General features: G+C 32.3%; 2 protein-coding genes across 3 annotated transcripts; one reads left to right on the top strand and one right to left on the bottom strand.

The window, feature by feature from the left end:
• Positions 1-514: 514 nt before the first annotated feature.
• On the bottom strand, positions 515-7,680 carry LOC145564551 (pumilio homolog 24-like). Of its 2 annotated transcripts, none has more exons than XM_081624832.1 (17): positions 7,259-7,680; positions 7,051-7,104; positions 6,230-6,291; positions 6,063-6,144; positions 5,829-5,952; positions 5,649-5,732; positions 4,977-5,091; positions 3,941-4,091; positions 3,710-3,823; positions 3,533-3,604; positions 2,959-3,009; positions 2,781-2,831; positions 2,385-2,492; positions 2,079-2,294; positions 1,506-1,580; positions 1,054-1,295; positions 515-975 (listed from the first exon to the last, which is right to left on the bottom strand). In XM_081624832.1, the coding sequence occupies exons 1-17, from the start codon at positions 7,463-7,465 to the stop codon at positions 846-848; spliced, it is 1,938 nt and encodes a 645-aa protein (XP_081480958.1). In that variant the 5' UTR covers positions 7,466-7,680; the 3' UTR covers positions 515-845. The 2 variants fall into 2 exon arrangements, with proteins under 2 accessions (XP_081480958.1, XP_081480959.1); XM_081624833.1 differs by having other exon boundaries at positions 2,079-2,291.
• A 6,767-nt stretch (positions 7,681-14,447) lies between these two features.
• On the top strand, positions 14,448-19,236 carry LOC145562866 (putative polygalacturonase). Its single transcript, XM_081623287.1, has 6 exons — positions 14,448-14,982; positions 15,706-16,023; positions 16,393-16,513; positions 16,618-16,792; positions 16,871-16,941; positions 18,230-19,236. The coding sequence occupies exons 1-6, from the start codon at positions 14,971-14,973 to the stop codon at positions 18,907-18,909; spliced, it is 1,377 nt and encodes a 458-aa protein (XP_081479413.1). The 5' UTR covers positions 14,448-14,970; the 3' UTR covers positions 18,910-19,236.
• Positions 19,237-19,863: the final 627 nt, after the last annotated feature.

The raw sequence follows: 19,863 nt of genomic DNA, 5'->3' as shown, positions 1-19,863 counted from the left end.
TAATGTTGTCATGAATCCCAAAGATATTAGTCTTAGAAAATGATTTCAAAGTTTATAACAAATACAACAGAGTGGTAAAGATTATTCCAAGAAAATCTTTATCTAAACACAAAATTAAGGTAGATACAATAATGATTCAATCATCAAAGGTATAAAAATAAGCACCTAAACAAATACAAATATCTAGTACACACATTTTAGGATTTTGACAGTTTTCTATATAAGTATGTATTTTTTTTTTCCCCTTTTGTTTTTATTTCTTTCCATCTTTATTGTTCATATAACCTTTATTTCAAGTCAGAATCTAAAAATCTATAGCCAAGAGCAGAAATCAAATAAGATCTCAGCACTTTTCAAATAGGCTAACCAAATCTCCTCTTTTCACCCATTTCTGGTAGGGTTTTCTTTGTAAATTCACCCATAAATAATAACCCAAACAACCCATTTGCTATCAAAATGAGAACTGGATCTAAAGCGCTATATGGTATTTTACCAGAGAAAAAAAAAAATCAGCTACAAAATCTGGACCGAAATGATCCCTTAATAGATAGATATGCACGTTCAGCACCCAAAAAAAAAAAAAAGTGTAACAGCATAAAAAAATAAAAAAAGACATTTGTTAACTACATACTTATCTCGGAATATGCTAAAATAATATTGTTCGACCAAAATTTCCGACTGCAGGTGGTGAAGCCACTTGTGATTTACCATTGAAATGCTTGATATCGTTGATGTGAAATCCATCAGCCCCGGGGTTGTATATTCTAGACAGCATTGATCATAATACTCAAGAATCAGGACATTAATATATGTAGTATATATAATTTTCTCATTTGAGGGATAATTTATTTCTCCACTGATTTAGTCTCAGAGATTTTAAGAGCACCACTATTGATTAGAGGCTGCAACTCCTTGCTTGCCATCTTCTGGACCTCCAGATCTGACGACTCGACAAACGCTGCAACTACCTTTGCACTGAAGACATACCAAAAATATAGATCAGAAAGTTATAGGCAAATGAAAAGTATAAGAGATGTCAGGAGCAGGACATACCTATGACCAACCGCCCATAGCTTAGAATTTCCTGCTAGTGTTGTTTTCCATAGAATTGAGGCAAAAGCTGGGCATTCCAACACAAGTCTTCTAATGGTTCTGCTAGAGTGGAAGTTCTCAAGAACATGTTCTGATTCATCTGATTTAGGCTGAGCTGCAAGAGTTGCCACTTTTTCATAAAGGCTTGTCAACTTTTCGTCCAACGTTGGATGAAGAATTCCATCAACACCCCCAGTGGCAACCTGAACAAGAAAAAAAAAAGATGAGTTGTGACTATTATGAGTGCCTTGAATAAGAATCTGCATAACTATAGAATTAATTGTGATACTGGGAAAAAAAATAATTCGGAAAAGGAAAACTATTGTTAGTAGAAAGCCACATCTGTACAAAAAAGGATTAGTAATTTCTACAATCAACAATTTATGAAAAAGTGGTATAATCGAAAAATGCACCTCATATAGAACATCTTTTCCAAAATTAGACTTGAGTAATTCCTCTACACTCTCAGTGCAGACATCAACGAGACTCTGCAAGATGATCAAGAAGTTAGGTGTTATGTCACCCTTAATAGACCCAAGGTCGAAGAAATCCACTAAATAAATATTTTTGAGCATATTTCATCTACAAAAATTACCACACCAAGTCACCAACCCAGATCCTAAATAGGGAAGAAAGGCTAAAAAAAATACCCACTCCCCAACCCCCAAATAAAAAAGAAAGTCAAAAACTCGCCAAAGAAAAGAAACATGAGTGAAGCACTTAAGCTTGTGGAAGCACACATAGGTCAATTCTCCAAAAGCATAGGAAAAAGTGAAAAACCCATGTTTGTGGAAAAAATATATAAATATATTATCCAGAAAAGAGTCCACAAAGGCACAAAGATCACTCTCAAAATCATATTCGAGTAAATATTCACTCATTAATTTTGCCAATTACCGATTCCAAAAACCAAGTTCTAACAAACAATGGTTTATGAAACTTGGTTAAGAAGGATCAGTTCCTCCAAAATAAATTAACCAACAAACCTCAGCAAGCCCGCTTTTCACCAACAACTCCTGCCTCCTGACAAAAGGATCCTTTTTACTTCCCTCAGCCAAGTGGGTGTCTTCCTCAGGTTCCATGCTTTCATCGGCTTCACTAGCAAGTAATTTGTTGACATGTTCAACTTCCTTATCTTCTTCATCGTTATCTGAAGATTCAACTAGCTTGTCCTCACTGTGATTTGCTTCATTTTCAGCCTGCTATAATATGCAACAGAAATGAGCACTAAATGCACAGTGATAATGCAAAAAGGAAGATCGAAAATGGGGCTCAAAGATTGGATGACTTGCCTTTGGAGAAAGTGAAGGAATTGAAGCATTTAAAGAAGCCAAATCATCAAGACTAAGATAACGCTGACAGTCTGGATGCAACAGTTGCAAAACAGGACGCCTCCCACTCTTCACCACCAAAAAAGAAAAGAGAAAAAAATTAGTCGGAAACTACAGATGCCACTGGATAAGTGGATAATTAGGCAAATATACGATATAGGCAAAGCGGCCTATAGTTTGGAACAAAATCAGCTTCTTGTGAAGAAATGTATTAAGCAAAACTAAACAAATAAAGCAATGCACATTTACTGAATTTAATAGGAATTTAATAGGGATGACAGGCATCTCTTTTATCTAACAGTTACATTGTCCCCTCCCTAACAATGAAATAATAAATTCAAAAGGTTAAAGGGGCACCTTATCCAAAACAAGTTCACTCAGGATTGGTTGTAGCTCCCGAATGATAACCTGTTAGAAGAAACGTTATGCATAGATTTCAGAACTGTTACATGCAAATATAGATTATCTCTGATTCAATGTAACAGTTACATCCCCCAACCCCAAATAAAATTTGGAAAGAAGAGAGATGCCAAACCTTAGTAACAAGTTTTGTATCATCAACAGTTGATAGAACAGAGGCCAGCACCTACAAAGCATTTTCAGTGAGGAGCTTTAAATAGGTATCAGGAGAAGAGTTGCTAGAAGTGATATCAACTAAGGATAATGTTTCTCTTAGTTGGTACTTCACAGACAATAGCTAAACAACCTTCTTAAAGAGAAACTGAAACTTAAAACGAATTTGACATTCCACCATCAGAAAGAGCAATGAAAGTGATTAAATATCGCCAAGATACTTGAAAAAGTCAAGAGATATAAGCCAATATTTCTTTAATCCTGCAAACTGTTGGCAATAATCCAGTTCATACAAACTCATGAAAAAAAAAAATCTAAAATTACTAAGTGAAGAGTTCTGTACTCACATGCAGTATTTACAGAATTCTTAGGCATGTCAACAATTTAAATGTAGAAAAAATTGCTTACAACACTATAGATGGTCTGAATTTGTTTAACATATTGCAGAAGCTCTATAAGTATTCTATTAGAAAAAGAGATTATAGAAATTATGACATAAATCCAACTGGACTACAATAATCCAATTGTAACCATACCAAGCTTCCACATTGATCATGGGCGATCTTCCCAACATGTCCCTTCATTCCCTTAACAAGCTTCTTTCTTTCCTAAGACAAGGATGTAGCAAAAGAAAAAATCAGTTCAAGTCTCGTGTCAAAGGTAACCAAATGCATAGATCTCTAATTCTTGCTAACTAAAATGTCTCAACAGACCTTGGCACTACCATGCTTGACACAGAGCATCCCTATTCTCGAACCATCTTTTGTGTGAATCATTCGAACAAGGAGAGATCCAGACAATTGTTTTATAACGTCTTCTGCTGAGAGCTACAAAAACAAAATTAGGAAGGAGGCAATAACAATAATAATAATAACACCTTCACCAGAAAACTTTACAACAGAAGCCACACAATAAGCTTTGTGGGTAAATAACTAGATATATACCTTATCAGCAATGCTGAGGTACTCGATCAAAGCTTTGTGAATGATTGAGTGATCAACTATTCCTTTCTCCAAAATAGGTTGAATCACACAAGTCATATGGCGCAAAACAGATAACTTTTTAAGGCCTATTTTAGATATTATATCAACAATCCTGAAAAAAAAAAAACAATTAAACAAAACAGCTCAAATTAATATAATGCTACATTAAAATAGTATTGTACATCAAATCTACAAAATTGCATATCAGCATTCGACACAATTCTTCTAGAGCTTATCCGTTGCTTTAATTTCATCTTTGCACAAATCAGACAGGCTAACTTCAAAGTGCATGCTATCATTAAGGTCATGCAGTGTAGGTTAGACAAAAGACTATGCTTCTTACTCTCTTTTACATTTTATTTTTATTTCTATTTGCATATGAAGTATAGTTTTGCTTCAGCCCTAACAACCAATGACAATGAGATCACCACATGTTCTACTTTTTATACCCTACTCCCTTAAAAATCCCACGACTTTAAAGTTTGCAACAATTCCACAAACAAGTACTTCCTTCACACCTACTCTGTTTGCCCCCTTAAACAATACTGTTATGTTTTATAAATATTGTGCCATACAACAAAAGTAATAATGATCATAATTTTGCAATTTTAATAGAACAAGAAATGTGGTTTTTTGCCCTAGGAACCGAGTTTAACACTTCCACCTTCAAAATAATTATGATTCTCTTGTAATTAAAATGTATAGATCTGGGACATCCAAGAAAGAACTAATTACAAGTAGGTCTCAACTCTCAAATACCCAGCAAAGTAACTTTGATAGTCTGCAAAGGCATTCACACTAGCAAACAGATTACATATAACCTAAAAATATGTGCACTACAAAAACCCTGTGCACTAACCATAATATACTAAGCATATCATGAAGGATAACCAAAAACCCCGTGCACTACAAAAGCATATTGGCACTATCTGCACTACAGTAGATTAAGGTTAAGACACGAGACAATGTCAAGTGACTACATAGGAATGAAACTCACTTGTTCTCTTTAATATTTGACAGATCTTTGAACAACTGGAGCTCGGTAGAGTATAATTCCATCAAGAGTTCACGTTTTTGTGCCGCATTTCCCATTTCATATGCATGTTCAACAACTGACAGAAAATGATAGCAAATATGTCATATATAGCAGTATATCAGTAGATGTATGATGAAAAGAAATAAAACAAATATATAGTGAAACAATAAAGAGACCCTAAACTAAAAGCAGTTTCAAATCTAAACCATATAAAACATGCATAATTTTATGGCTTCTTATATTAATAATTTAGCATTTATTAGTTATTACGAGAGAATTCAAGTTCATGATAAACAAAAAAGATTATCTAGTGGCATTTTTGTAAATAAATCAACAACTTTTTCTTATATATTTTATGGGTGTTTAGAGAGCCACAAGGGCAGGGATGAGAAATCGATCCCGGAATCTCCTGGAAGTGGGAGGGAAGCTCCAACCACTTGAACTATCCCTCACTCCGACTTTTTCTTAAATACGGGCCCAACATATGTTGATTTCATCACGGAAATGACATGCTAACTAGGATTATTTTGTGTATTTAATTGTAGAAATGTCACGAGATAATTTGCTAATCAATCAGATGAACTAAGGCTTAAGAGCAAAGATTCAAGCACATTCATTTTATGTAAAACATACCAATAGAACCAACACTATGTCTCAAAAGTGAAGCAACATGCCCATGAAGTAGTGAGATCAAGCGTGGCAGCTGAGATTTGGAAGCTGCAGAGAAAAGAAAAAAAAAAAGGAAAACTTGAACAAAAGGCATCAAAAAGAGCAAGTCTTTAATCATATGGATCATAATTTTTGGTTATATACCATTGTCAAACATTTTGGTCACCAGATGGACTGCATAAGTACTTGAGGCGAGAGTGAGTAAATGTGGTTTCAACTCCTCATACACTACATCTCTCTCGGCATCTGAGCAATGTTTAACGCATGTCTGAAGTAGAATGATGAAAATCACAAGCAACCATGTTAATCAATAGATAAATTCCTACAACTTGGATAATGTATGATTCCACAAAATTATTGCATATGAGACCACATCACCTGCAATACACGTGATGAGATATGAGAGCCAGCAATTTCTGGTATTTTACCCTTCATTTTCTGCAATGCCTCAGAAACAAACCTAGGAGCAATTGGGTGAATGAGTGAACAAACATGTAGCTATCTAGGCAAAAAAATCCCATTGGTACACATTTTTAGTGACATACTTTGATCTCTCTTCTTTGGAAATATTACGACGCCTCATCTTCTCCCATAATAGTGCTAACTCCTACACAAAGGTAGATTCAAAGGTGAGCCAGATAAAGGTAATTGCTTCAAGAAGGTTATAACTATTAACAAAGACATTCACAATCCACTGACAAGGGTTCAGGAACAGATTTCATACCCACATTGAAGTATAGATTGCCTGACACAGCCACACAGGTCAAAATTTGAAGAGACAAAACAAAAAAGCACTCTACCTTAAGTCATGTTTTCTACATTAAATTTAATTGTTATTTTCAATCATCCTCCCCCCCCCCCCCAAAGGCAGTCCCCAACCACAAGAAAATAATCGCATATGGCATTCCATGCCTCTTGGGCTCCTTTGCTAGAGCTTGTAGTGGTCAATAATACTAATCAATACGAAACAGAGAAAGCATTGCTATCTCCATGGCTACTTGAATTAGTTGTATATATTGCCAGTACACCACACTTAATTGGTAACCTTAACATCGAGCAAAGACTTTGTTATCTTTTCTAGAATGTCTTGGCAATGAAAGTCCTTCACTCAATTTACTTCTAGCTCTAAGCACCAAATTGCACACTGTCTAAAAGACAATCAACACACCTGCGAGCATTAAGTCTAACAAAGGCTTAACAGTCCAAAAAAAAACTAAAAACTCACCACACCATTTCACACAGAAACGATCAAGTTCCACCCATTTCATCACGATAACAAATAATTAAACAATTTTGAATAGTAAATTCACAACCATAAAGACTAAAACAATCATTTTATTGATATAGATTGAAATGAAATACTGACTTGCTCAAGGGTAAAATGTCTCTTCCTCTTCTTCTTCCTGGCCTCTGTTTTCTCCTGCAAATCACAACACAAGCATCAAATTACACAACTTTAACTAAAATTCAAACACACCCAATAAACCCCAACTCCTCAAATTAATTTGAACATAACATACAATTAAATATAATCTCAAAAAAATCAATAAAAACCAAATTCAATGAAATTAAACCTTTGCAATTTGTCGGAGCTCTTTTTTCGACAAAGGTCCATCCTTAACTGGAACTTCCACTTTCTTCTTAAAGGGTTTAGCAGAAATGGGTTTACTAGTGAGTTTTTTGGGTTTCTTCTCTAATTTAGAAAGGTATGTTGCTTCGATTTTACTGCCCGAATCACGTTTCCTTTTCTTGGCAATCTGGGATTTATCTTTGGGCGCCATTGTTGTTGGAGTTTCGAGTTTCTCTCTCCTCTGCGATTTCAATTAGGGTTTTGGGAGGGTTTTGGGGATTTTGGCTTCTGTTGTCTGATGATAGGAAGAAGTAGGAAGTGTTTGAACTTTGAAGTTTCAGTTTTGCGGGTTCGGGTTAAGGATCCAATATTGGGGCATACCCGCATACCTTTGAGGGCTCAACCCGATATGGTGCATGGATTATAGGTCTGTACACAAGATAAAACCGCCACTGGTGTTATTGGTTTTACACAATTATAATACGTTTGGGTATGTTCTATTCAGCTTATTTTCAATTCAATTTAGCTCAAATTAGATCAGTTTAATTCTTAATTTCTTTCTCTCATAAAATATTCAACTCTAATAAGCTCAGTTCAGTAAATCAGAACAGGCCAAAAGTATTTAACATTTAAAATTATTACCCAAACAATATGTTATTCGATCTCTTTTAAGTTATCTCAGACAAATATGACTACTAATGTAATTATCTTTTATATTGACACGCATTAGCACTAAAGCACTAGACGAGTGTAGTTATTTCATGTGAAATGGATAGTCAATTTACATGGGTTCAATGGTTGAACTTTGTTGTTAAGAGTAGGGGTAAGTAAATGATGACCAAAAGAGTGGGCAATCATTGGAATTTTATAACATTACTCTGTATGATTGTATTAGATAATTCATGAACAAAAGATTTTAACCATCCATTGAGTCATTGACATTACTTAATTACTTATAACTTTAGACAAATTGAGTTTTAATGAATTCAAACGCACTCGCTTATTAGGTTTTTCTAATAATCAACATATGTCAATTTAGAGAATAGTCTAAGCCTCAACAAGAATTATACCTTTGTTAGCATAAGTGCCTAACTTATATATTGGGCTCCTTTCTAGCATGTAGAATACGTACAATGCTTAATATGCATGAATTATGAATTAGTTAACAAACTACTCCACTATATATGAAACTAGGTTAAATCCCGTGCCATGCACGGTCATAATTAAACTTTACGACAAAATTTATAAAGAATGGTGTTAATTCAACAAATTTATCCAAAAAAAAATATTTGTAACAAAATAATAGTCTCTAATTAAAGATATTGATGGTCAAAGTTGTGTCGCAACAAATGTGCAAATTCAACCATAACTTATAAAAAAAACGGAGGAGCATAATATAATAAAATGATTTTATTCAGTTGTTCTTATAAACGTTATGTATATTTGTAAGATTTATACAAAGTATCATACCAAAATTATTATTCCTATTTTTAATTAAAATAAATTTTAAGTCGGAGGAAAAAAAATTATAATAATATTATGATAATCTTGGATGATGATATATGTCAATACCTTAATTTTAAACTATGTTAGTATATTTGTGACTAAAAGATTTATAGTATATAAAATATATGTTAAAAAATAATTAAAAAAAAATTTAAATTGAGTATGATTGGATTAAATGTGTTGTCAAAATGGAAATAAGTATTATGGTAGGTTATAAAATGGAAGTTATTAAAATTTGGCAAAAAAAAAAAAAAAAAAAGGAAAGATAAAAAGGCGGGAAAATTTTTTATAATATCGTGACAAGTGTCACTTTAAGTTCGCTTTTAGTATAGGTTAATTAATTAACTGATAAAGTACAAAGGTATGTAACGAGTAGTCTAAATTATTTAAAAATTCGCAACATTGTACACTTCAACATTTTAGACAATCACTATCCAATTGTTTACAAAATAGAGAAGGAGATGGAAATCATTTACTTTTATATCTCAGTTCATTATCTCCATCTTCTTTGTGAGAAACATAAGAAGTATAAGTATATCTGATATAGTTAAAAATCGAATTTACATAAAGGGAAAAAAAAATATGCATATCAATGTTAAATGCATCTTTCTCACCCAATTCATTAATAATATTTCTATTGGGTCACAACCATATACTATATATATAGGGTATGTTCACATTTACTAAAATGAGTTGAATTGAACTGATTGGAGCTTAACTGAACTGAATTGAATAGAGTTGAAATGAATATTTTATGATAAAAGGAAATTAGGAGCTTAATTGAACTGATTGGAGCTAAACTGAAACTGAAATTGAACTGATTAGAGCTAAACTGAACTGAAATTAAGTTGAAATAAACAGGTCCATATAGCAACTTTTTTTATTAGTTATTACCACCAATTAGCTAATAAATAAAGAACCAAATTAATTACAAGACAATATACCTAGTAATAATTAGAAAATGGTAGTTGCATGACAAAGAGGAGTTGCATTAAGATGAAATGACATAAAGCATTGACAACATTCCTTAACAGTAATAACAATAATACCAAGTAATAATATTATAGTCAGTCTTGTGGGTGGGTGGTCATACTATGTGACCTATTGTAAAATAACAAAGTAACTTTTATTGCATTGACTGAGGGCCTGTTCATATTTACTTAATTTCAGTTCAGTTCAGTTCCAATCAGTTCAGTTCAGTTCCAATCAGTTCAGTTCAGTTCAGCTCTTAATTTCTCTCTCACATAAAATATTCATTTCAGCTCAATTCAGTTCAGTTCAGTTTAGTTCAGTTCCAATCAGTTCAGTTCAGTTCAGTTCAGCTTCAATCAGTTCAGTTCAGTTCAGTTCAGCTCAATTCAGTAAATATGAACAGACCCTGAATTATTCATGTAGCACCAACAGAGTAGCCCATATATCCCTTACTGAGTAACTCCTATAACACTAATCGAGCAATTTAGGCCATATTCTATTCACATTATTTCAACTCATTTCAGCAAAAATAAATTTAAATAAGAGTTAGTAAGTTTAAATAAGATAAGTTCATGAAAAATAAGTTGTGATAAGGGTTAATTAGGGCTATTTAAGTTCAATTTATAACTAAAATAAGTTATAATAAGGACTAATAAGTTCAGATAAGATCATATAAGTAAAAATCAGGTGAATAAAACACATCTTTAATAATAATATAATAAGATTGATAGGTATGAAAATAAGACAAGAAGGAGAGTGAAAGAAGTGGTAAGCTTAAGAAGCAAAGTAGGAGTAGTAGTAGTTGTTGTTGTTGGTTTGTGATGGTATTTGGAGAATGAATGGTGATTAGAGGGATTGCCAGGCTAGCAGCCTTTTTGGACATGATTGGAGGAATGGTGGGCCCTTTTATACCCAATCTACCCTGTCAAGCCACATGCGGACTCGACACCCCATGCTCTCTCTCTTCTGTTTTTGTTTTTCTACTATTTCTAATCACCCTTATTCAAATCCATAATTCGTTTTTAGTCACTTTTTTTTTTTTTTGAAAAATTGATATTATTTCGGTCTTAAAAATAAATAAATAAATAAATAAAAACTCGAGTTAAGACGTTACTTCAGCTTAATTTTAATTCAGTTAGTTTAATTTAGCTCCAATCAGTTTAGTGTCGTTCGGTTCAAATCCTAATTTTCTTGTCTCATAAAAAATTCATTTCAGCTCTATTTAATTCAGTTCAGCTCTAATTAGTTTAGTTTAGTTCAGTTCAGTGAACAGACCTTCTCTATTCCAAAATACATATCTTATTTCAATCGACACATTGCTAATTTAAAATTTGGCTAAGTGGTTAGATTTTCATTATTAGTCTTTGTGGTTCTCTAATCAAACACCAAGAAGATGATATAGGAAAACAATACATTAAGACAATTTCAACAAGTTATATATGAATAGTACAAAAATCAATATGGGTCATTCAATTCAGATCGAAGAGAGTATAAACTCGAAAAATTAAGTTTTGAACATATTTTTTTCATTTATGTACAATTTTTATCACTATTTTTTTTTTTTTTTTGGAAACCATTTTCGTCACTAATTATATCTTTAACTTCGTGCATTTTATCAACCTTATTTATGTATGATCTATATAATTTGAATTTACATGAACTTATTAGACATTACTTAAATACTTCATATATTTTAATTGTGAATTGAACATGACTAGCCTTACCTTATTAACCTTTATCTCTGCTTACTACTCGTAAAACTTATTTTCTTAAACTTGTTTTTCATTAAATAAGTGGAAATAAGATTAATAGAACAAAGCTTAAGCTTAAATTACAATATTGAAGTATAAGTAAAGTTAACATAAATATTTGTTGAAAATAATATAAAAGTGAGTCCAATTTCCTAAAAAGAAATAGTCGAAAAATAGAAAGAGTTTAATTTTCCTTTTAGGTGAAAACCTCTAAACATAAGTACACCTATTAAATATTTCCCTTTTTATTACTACTATAGTCTACTACCCACCCCCTATATACCAACATCGTCAGCTACAACTATTAAATTTTTGCTCATTGTATTGTTATATTTATGCATTCAACTAATTATTGATGATAATAATATGATGATTGAAAATTGAAATACTCTTTTTGTCCTCGTATGATTTAATAGGTGTACCATAATGGGATGTTGATAGAAATTGTCATTTTTCTTGTCATTTTTAACCATAAATACAATGACATACTCATAATTTTTCCATCTGTTTTTAAAAATCCTCCATTTTAATCCACACCAAATTTTAGAAAGCTAAAATTGTTGTGGAGTATATATGTACAACCTGTTGGGAATTAATTCAAAGTAAAGGAGAAATGTGATAGAAAAAAATGGGTGGGAAATATGAGGAGATAAATATAAAAAAGTAAATTATTAATTGAGTTTTTTAAAATTCGTCTAACTTTTTAGTTTTTATGATTTTTTCAATGTGTAACTTGAGGTTTTTTAATTATAAAATAAATTGCATTAAAACTGTATAGATACCAAGTGGGACAAATAATTTTTTATTTTTTTTTTAATAGCAAAAATATTTCATTAATTAAAAGTCATACAACATCTACAATAGAGATTCGACGTTAACAAATACATAAGATATTGAATCAAATAAAATTTTCCTTCCTAAAAACTACGATCGTCGACTAGATCTTGCACTGCGGAGCATCTCAAGTGGGAAAAACATTTAAACATATGGAGTAAACTTTTTCATCCCATCCAAGAGCATGAAATGAACTGAACTGAACTGAATATTTTATGAGAAAAGGAAATTAAAAACTGAACTGAAAATAATCTGAAGAGAACATGCCCTAAGCCTACCTAGTCTAAAAACAACTTTGAACCACTTGAAATACCACACCACCTAGCCTTAAAGCCACATCACATAAAAATGGCAATGAATAATGAGGGGGGAAAGGAAAGACATGGTGATGGGGAAAAAGAAGTCGTTTCAATTAGCTTATTCAATATCTTAAGGTGAAATGACACTTATTGGTCATTTCACATACTCAAACAACTTTAATTAATCAACTATTTACTACTTTAATACAAATCAGTTTAAAAAATAAGTTAGTCAAAACAGTTAACATAACCAGCTCAGCCTCAGCTTTTTACCAAACAAAGCCAGTGAGAGCTAGAGAAAAGTCAATGCCAAAGACGTAAGTCAAAGGTCATGATTCGTCTTAAGGTTGTGTTTGGCAAAAAAAAAAAAAAAAAGAAAAAAAAAGGTGTTTTCTTTATTTTTTTTTTAAAAGGTGGTTTCTAATTAACAAGAACCCTCTTCGGATACTAATAAATTTTCGTAAAATAAATATTCACGTGGTAGTTAAAATGGAGTTTGTGAATAGTGATAACAGTCAAAATGTGTAATCTAATCTGGATTGAAAGAAATACGAAATATATATTGTCAATTGTTTAAGGTATTTCAAATTTTGGTATTCAGATTTTCATTCATAGAATTTTATTGAAATTTGTTAAGTCCGCAATGATAAAATGTATAATTCAACTTTGTAGTTAATATATATATATATATATATATATATATATATATATATATATATATATATATATATATATATTTTATAAGTTGATAAAAGATTTAAAACCCTAATAATAATAGAGGATATGATAACAAATTAAATAAATACTTACTCCAATACAACACTACCCTCAGTAGCAAATTAAACAATTATTTATCTAGCGCTTTTACACTGACAAACAACTTAATTACAACTAACTAGTCAAAACAGCTAATGCAAACAACTAGTTAAAATAACTAATAACTAAAGCTAATTGTCAAACAAGACATATAAAAGTATACTCTGTATGTTACAAGAGTATTAAATCATTCTTATAATGCAATTTATTTGCCGCTAACCTTATACTAAGTTTCTAGGCACCTATACATGCAATAAGGGTCTGTTTTGATTTATTTAACAGAACCGAGTTGTACTGAATTGTTTAGGAGAAAAGGAAATTAGGAGCTAAACGAACTGAATTGAACTAAATTGAATTAAGTTGAAGAGAAAATGCCCTAAGATCCAACCAGAAGTTGACTTCATCAAAGATTTGCTTTGCACGGGCACAATACTTCAGTGATACCCTCTTCCTCAGGATCAGTGGGTTTAAGATGACTCAAACATGACTACTTTCAACTGGAACCAAAACCCAATTTGACACCTTGTATCTTCATAGGGATGAATCACATAATGAAAAGGAGAGTTGAGCTCACTTCACACAAAAATGTTCTCCTTACTAATCATATTAATTTTTTATTGGAAAATTACTCATGCTACATCAACCTTGATAATTATAAAAAATATGGAGTACATTTAACACGAACAAAAGTTTTTCTCCGATTTCACACTCCACTCACTCTTACTTTGCATGAAAGAAGAGAAAAAGCAGGAGAAGGAATGGCGAGGGAGAGGGGGTCGTTACAAAAAATTTTGTCGGTCATAAACGCCTTTTTAAATTCAGGAAAACCCAAACATAGAACGCAATTAATACTATTAATTAGAATTCGAGTAATTATTAACATCATTTATTCCCTACATTGACATTTACCCTAATTATTAACCCTAATGCAAGCTTAGTTTCCAAACTCAATTCATTTGGAGGGTCTACAAGTACAAATTCTTTGTTATTTTTCAAAGATTTTATGCTCATACACATGCAATTGAGAGCTGGCATTCCTTGTTTAAAAAATAAGCTATAGTCCTTATTAATTTGCATTATTTATTTATTTATTTATTTTCCTTTTCAAGTGAATTTCTTTTCTTACTTTCTCTCTCCCCCTCTTCTTCTTCTTCCTCTTCTTCTTCATCTGTCACTCTTGATGCCCCCATTGATTATTTTGTCGTTTACATAATCAACACTACTTATCAACCATAATCATAGAGGGGCAAAAAAAGGGTAATAAGAAAAATATATAAAGTTTTAATCTTTATTATTTTTTTACAAAAATGGGCCATTTTTATAGTAAATAAAAATTAAATCTTTATTTTTTTTGAGGGTTTTTTTCTTGTTGTTGTGAAGCAAGATTTTTATTGTAGCTGTTGTTAGGTCATTGGTTGTGTTGTGCGTCTATTGTTGTTTTTTTAGGAAGACTGTTTCTCTCTCTAATTTTTCTCTTTCTACCGATTTTCTCTCTCCTCTCCATTGCACAAAATTTGCAGAAGCTGTGTCACTACTCCATGAAGATGCTAGTAAGTATGTTTTTTTCTTTTGTGGGGTGATTGGAAATTTCTTCCCCTTCCCACAAAATTTTTGCTTTTAATTGGGTTTTAGAATGCTGATCAGCAGATTTCATGATCTGGGTATTTCTTGCATTGGATTGATGACATTGATTGAATTGTGAGTTGAATAGATGAGATCTTTAATTTTATGTGATTCAATTTTGAATTTTTGCAATTTTTTTGAGATTTGTTCTGTTTTTTTTGTTCAGTAAATTTGTAATTGGAATTTCTGTTGTTTTTTTTTTGCTGTTTTTTGTTAATGGTCTCAGTTGATTGCTATCTGTTTGTTTGTTTTTTTAGGTATTTATTTGGTAATTTTGCGGGGTTAAAATGACCATTTGGATCAGTTTCTTTGTACTTTGTTTTGTGTTTAAGTAGTAACAGTATTTTAAGCTGCTGAATTTGGTAAATGAGTGTTATTTTTCCTTGGTTTTTCTGACATTCTGGGAAATTCATGAGGCAGACTTGGTCAAACTCGATTTGCTGAAACTGTTAATTCATTAATTTCATTAGTCTTTCTGTCGTTGCTCTTTAATTGAAGTTTACTGGATTTTTGAGTTTGGATGCTTTGGTTACTGGTCTGCATTATGCAATTGGTTCTGTTTTTGAGGGTTGATTCCTGTAATTCTATATGATAGTGATTGTAAGTTTGTTTAATTAACATTTTATCAATTTTTTTCTGTTCCTTTGTAGGTGGCATTGCTTCTGCTATCAGCACTTAGCAATGCAATTGTAGTACTCGGTAACGATACCAAAGAACAATGCAGCCACAAGCCCAAATTGGACCCTAGACCTCACAGTGTATCCATTGTCGAGTTTGGCGCTGTTGGAGATGGAAAAACATTGAATACGGGAGCGTTTCAAAATGCCATTTTCTATCTCAACTCTTTTGCTGATAAGGGTGGTGCACAATTATACGTGCCACCAGGGAAGTGGCTCACTGGGAGTTTCAATCTTACTAGCCACCTCACTCTTTTCTTAGAGAAGGATGCTATTATCCTCGGATCACAGGTTTAGTTGCTTTGCTGAGCTATAGTACTCTTATGTGTTGTATATATATACTTTGCTCACTTTGCATTTATTCTACAAAGTACATTGGTTTTGTTGATAGGATTAGAATAGGAATTACTTAGCTTAGGTTGCATTCATTATATCTTTGAGTTATTGAAATCATATCCTTGAATAAGAACAATTTTTCAAAATACTTTCAAATAAACAAGTAATTTGTATAATAGTGTTATTATTTAACAAAACTAATTCCAAGGGGTATCTAGCTATTAAGATATATTGGTTGATTGAGATTGTTAAGTAGAACTACCTTAATAATTGCTAACAATATGATGAAAGATGGTTAATATTGTGTAAATTCAATATGTGCAGAATCCAGATCATTGGGGAGTAACTGATCCATTGCCATCATATGGTCGTGGAATAGATGTTCCGGGAAGTAGATATCGAAGTTTAATAAACGGATATAATTTATCTGATGTAGTAATTACCGGTAAGTTGTATTTGATTACATATTTATATTACTAAATTTGATTACACATTTTTTTTATTACTCTTTTGACTATAATATGTATTTAATGAACTTTAATTTATTAGGTAATGATGGAACTATTGATGGTCAAGGATCGTATTGGTGGGATAGTTTTCTCACTCATACATTAAATCATAGTCGCCCTAATCTGGTGGAGATTGTGGAATCCGTTGGGGTTGTAGTTTCAAACTTAACATTTTTAAATGCACCAGCCTACACCATTCATCCGGTTTACTGCAGGTAAAAATCTAAATTCTTGCTTTACAAATGTTTGTTTGAATTTTTGTTTTTGCTTATCATTATTTTTATTGAATGCAGTCATGTACTCGTACAAAATATATCAGCTTATTCACCACCTTCATCACCTTATACAATTGGTATTGTGCCAGGTTAGAATCTATTTCTGATATGGTATTATATGACAGTATAATAAATTGTTATGTTTGATTTATCCTTGTATCCAAATGCTAACATGTATAAAGGTTGATATTAAAAGTAATCCATTAAAATAGCAGATAAACAAAGACCCCTATTGTGACAATTGGATACATATTACTTATATTCTAAACATGGCTTTGCCTAAGCTTTATGTAGAAATTGGATGGCTAGACAAGTGAGCCACTTTGTGACTATATGGGGCAATCTTAATTGTGTAATTGACTCAGACCGCTCAGTTATCGTATAAAGCATGTTTAATGTGTGACTATGATTTTGAATATGTCATTGTCCTTGACATAAGGACATTTGTATTGTGCATTTTCCTATGCCTTGCTAGCATTGTGGTGCAACATGACACAACACAACATCTTGCTAACCTTACCAGGTTTTGCTACATCTAAAGTTTTAAGGAAAGCATGTACTTGCAGGCCTTTTTTCAATTTTTTTTTTAAACTGCTTGAAAGGGTTTGCTTGGCTTTGTTTGTTTGCTCATCTACTTGGATAGGATGCTAACCTAACATACTTCGTGAGAAATATGTTTGCTTGTTTAGATTGTTTCAATTTATTTGAGCTTCATCCAGCTAGTGTCGCTTCTTTCAAAGATAGATGTTTAAATTTGTATACTTTTTCGACTGCATAGGAGATTTTTCCATTAGATCTTCAACTTAGCACAAGCTGACTAACCACCTCCTTTGTAACAGTCAACTCAAACTCTTTGTTTAATCCATTATAACTCATTTAAGAAACTGCTATCTACTGTGTGTACTCATGCTTAATTGAAATGAGCAAACACACTGTGGCAAAAGGATACAATGAGTTCATGAAACTTTCGGCTCCACTGAAAGGGCCTTTAAGCAAGAAATCCAAGTTAAAGCCTTATTGCCTTTGAATTTGTGCATTAATCTTGTTCCTGAAGCCAGATATTGAGGATTTAGTGGATTATTCATAGTTCTGGTGTATGTGCAGATTTACGTAGGAGTCACTGTGTCTCACTGTAGAGATCTCATCAATTTTCTTCTAGTACGTCTTTGTAAATCTGTTTGTACTTGTCTGAAATGTCCTGATAGATAATAATGATTTGCTATTATGAAAGGTAATGAACTGTCATTATCATCACACGATTGAAAGCCAGTGTTGATCTGCAACCCCCAAACCCCAACTGCACTTTCAGTTATTTGCCTTCTCATATAATCTTGCTGCATATTCTGAGTTATCCTTGTTTTGAAATTGTATTTTCAGATTCTTCAGATCACATGTGTATTGAAAATTGTAACATAAGCATGGGTTATGATGCCATCACTCTCAAAAGCGGCTGGGATGAGCATGGTATAAAATATAATAGGCCGACGACTTATGTGCATATCAAACAAGTCAACCTTCAAGCATCAACAGGTTCTGCCGTGGCATTTGGCAGTGAGATGTCTGGTGGAATTTCTCATGTTCTAGCTGAACATCTGGACATTAAAAACTCATTCACAGGTATCGCCTTCAGAACTGCACCAGGACGAGGGGGATACATAAAAAACATAGAAGTGTCATCTGTTGAAATGGAAAATATTCACACAGCATTTATTGCAAGCGGTCAATATGAATCTCACCCCGATGAAGAATATGACCCAAGTGCCCTGCCCATTTTGGAGCAAATTACAATCAATAATGTTGTCGGGGTAAATATTACAGTAGCTGGTAGCTTCACCGGTATTGAAAATACTCCTTTTGAGTTTATTTTGTCAGAAATCTCCTTATCCTTGAATTCAGCTTCAACCTCAACTTCAGCTTGGGTGTGTTCCGATGTTGTTGGATCTTCCAAGAGTGTCTCTCCCGAGCCTTGCCCTGAACTCAAGAGCTCTTCCGATTCAAATTCTTTCTCTTCCTCCATTACCACCTTAAGTTCCAAAGGATCGGCCTCATATTTATAATCATCCCTGCTCGGCGCAGGGAAAAGGGAAAGAGTTGGGATTCTTCTATCTTCATCATTGCTTCTTCACAAGCACCAATAGCATAGATTCTTTCCAATAAGTTCAAAAGTATATTTTCATTTCATTATTCATCTTGTTGCATTCTTGCATTTTTACTCAAAAAAAAAAAAAAAAAAAAAAACAAATTCTGCATATTAGTGTACAGCTTCATTTCTTCATTCTTGTGTAAGCAAATTTTTGGTAGTGGTGACAGAAAGTATCAAGAAAAAAGTGCAATGCTGTGTATTTTACATTAATATTTACATGTTAATGTTCTTTTTGTTTTTATTTTCTTTTTCTTTCTCTTTATTTTTCTTTTTTCTTTTTGGCATTTATTTGTAATTATCATTAAACTCATGACTGTTTGTAAATCATCTTTCATGATGTTAGGTGATACAGAGCTGTTAATGTTTAGTGAAACAGACTATTATATATATATTTTTTTAATTTATATAATTATTATTTATATTCAAATTATTAGCACTAAAAAATACTATTGAATGTTTTTGAGTTGTCAGATTTGGCTTTTTCTAAGTGTGTTGTCTGACTTTTAAACAATGAGCTTTTTCTTGTTGTCTCCATTAAAAAGTGCATTAATTTTGAACATAATATTCTGTTGTTGTTGTTGTTGTTGTTCCTAGTTTAGTGGAATCCCAGGTAATCTTATGTTTCCCCTTTGTGAATTGGTGTCATTGTACTGCAGAATCATTACTTAACCTTTTTCATATTCTCATGCCTTCCATTTTATCTCTCTATTTCAACCTTTGTCCTCAAAAGGTACTGTATGTTTCATTCACTAGATAAAGAAGGAAGGTAGGATTTACGGTTTTTTCACGGGATATCCTTCAACTTTTGTATAATATAATCCACATCGTGTTTTTTTTAACATTTTATTTTGCACAAATGTGTGAAAAA

The sequence above is a fragment of the Chenopodium album genome, chromosome 10 (genome assembly GCF_948465745.1).
Source record: "Chenopodium album chromosome 10, dcCheAlbu1.1, whole genome shotgun sequence".
NCBI lineage: Eukaryota > Viridiplantae > Streptophyta > Magnoliopsida > Caryophyllales > Amaranthaceae > Chenopodium > Chenopodium album.
The sequence above is the reverse complement of the archived record's forward strand: the minus strand, read 5'-3'. Positions and strand labels throughout refer to the sequence as shown.

Coding starts and splice junctions, on each gene's coding strand:
- LOC145564551 (XM_081624832.1), bottom strand. CDS start 7,465: ATGGCGCCCAAAGATAAATCCCAGATTGCCAAGAAAAGGAAACGTGAT. Junction 3,824..3,940: donor ACCTCAGCATTGCTGATAAG/GTATATATCTAG, acceptor TTGTTTTTGTAG/CTCTCAGCAGAAGACGTTAT. Junction 1,581..2,078: donor TGAAAAGCGGGCTTGCTGAG/GTTTGTTGGTTA, acceptor ATCATCTTGCAG/AGTCTCGTTGATGTCTGCAC.
- LOC145562866 (XM_081623287.1), top strand. Junction 16,514..16,617: donor ATCTGATGTAGTAATTACCG/GTAAGTTGTATT, acceptor TTAATTTATTAG/GTAATGATGGAACTATTGAT. Junction 16,942..18,229: donor TACAATTGGTATTGTGCCAG/GTTAGAATCTAT, acceptor TTGTATTTTCAG/ATTCTTCAGATCACATGTGT.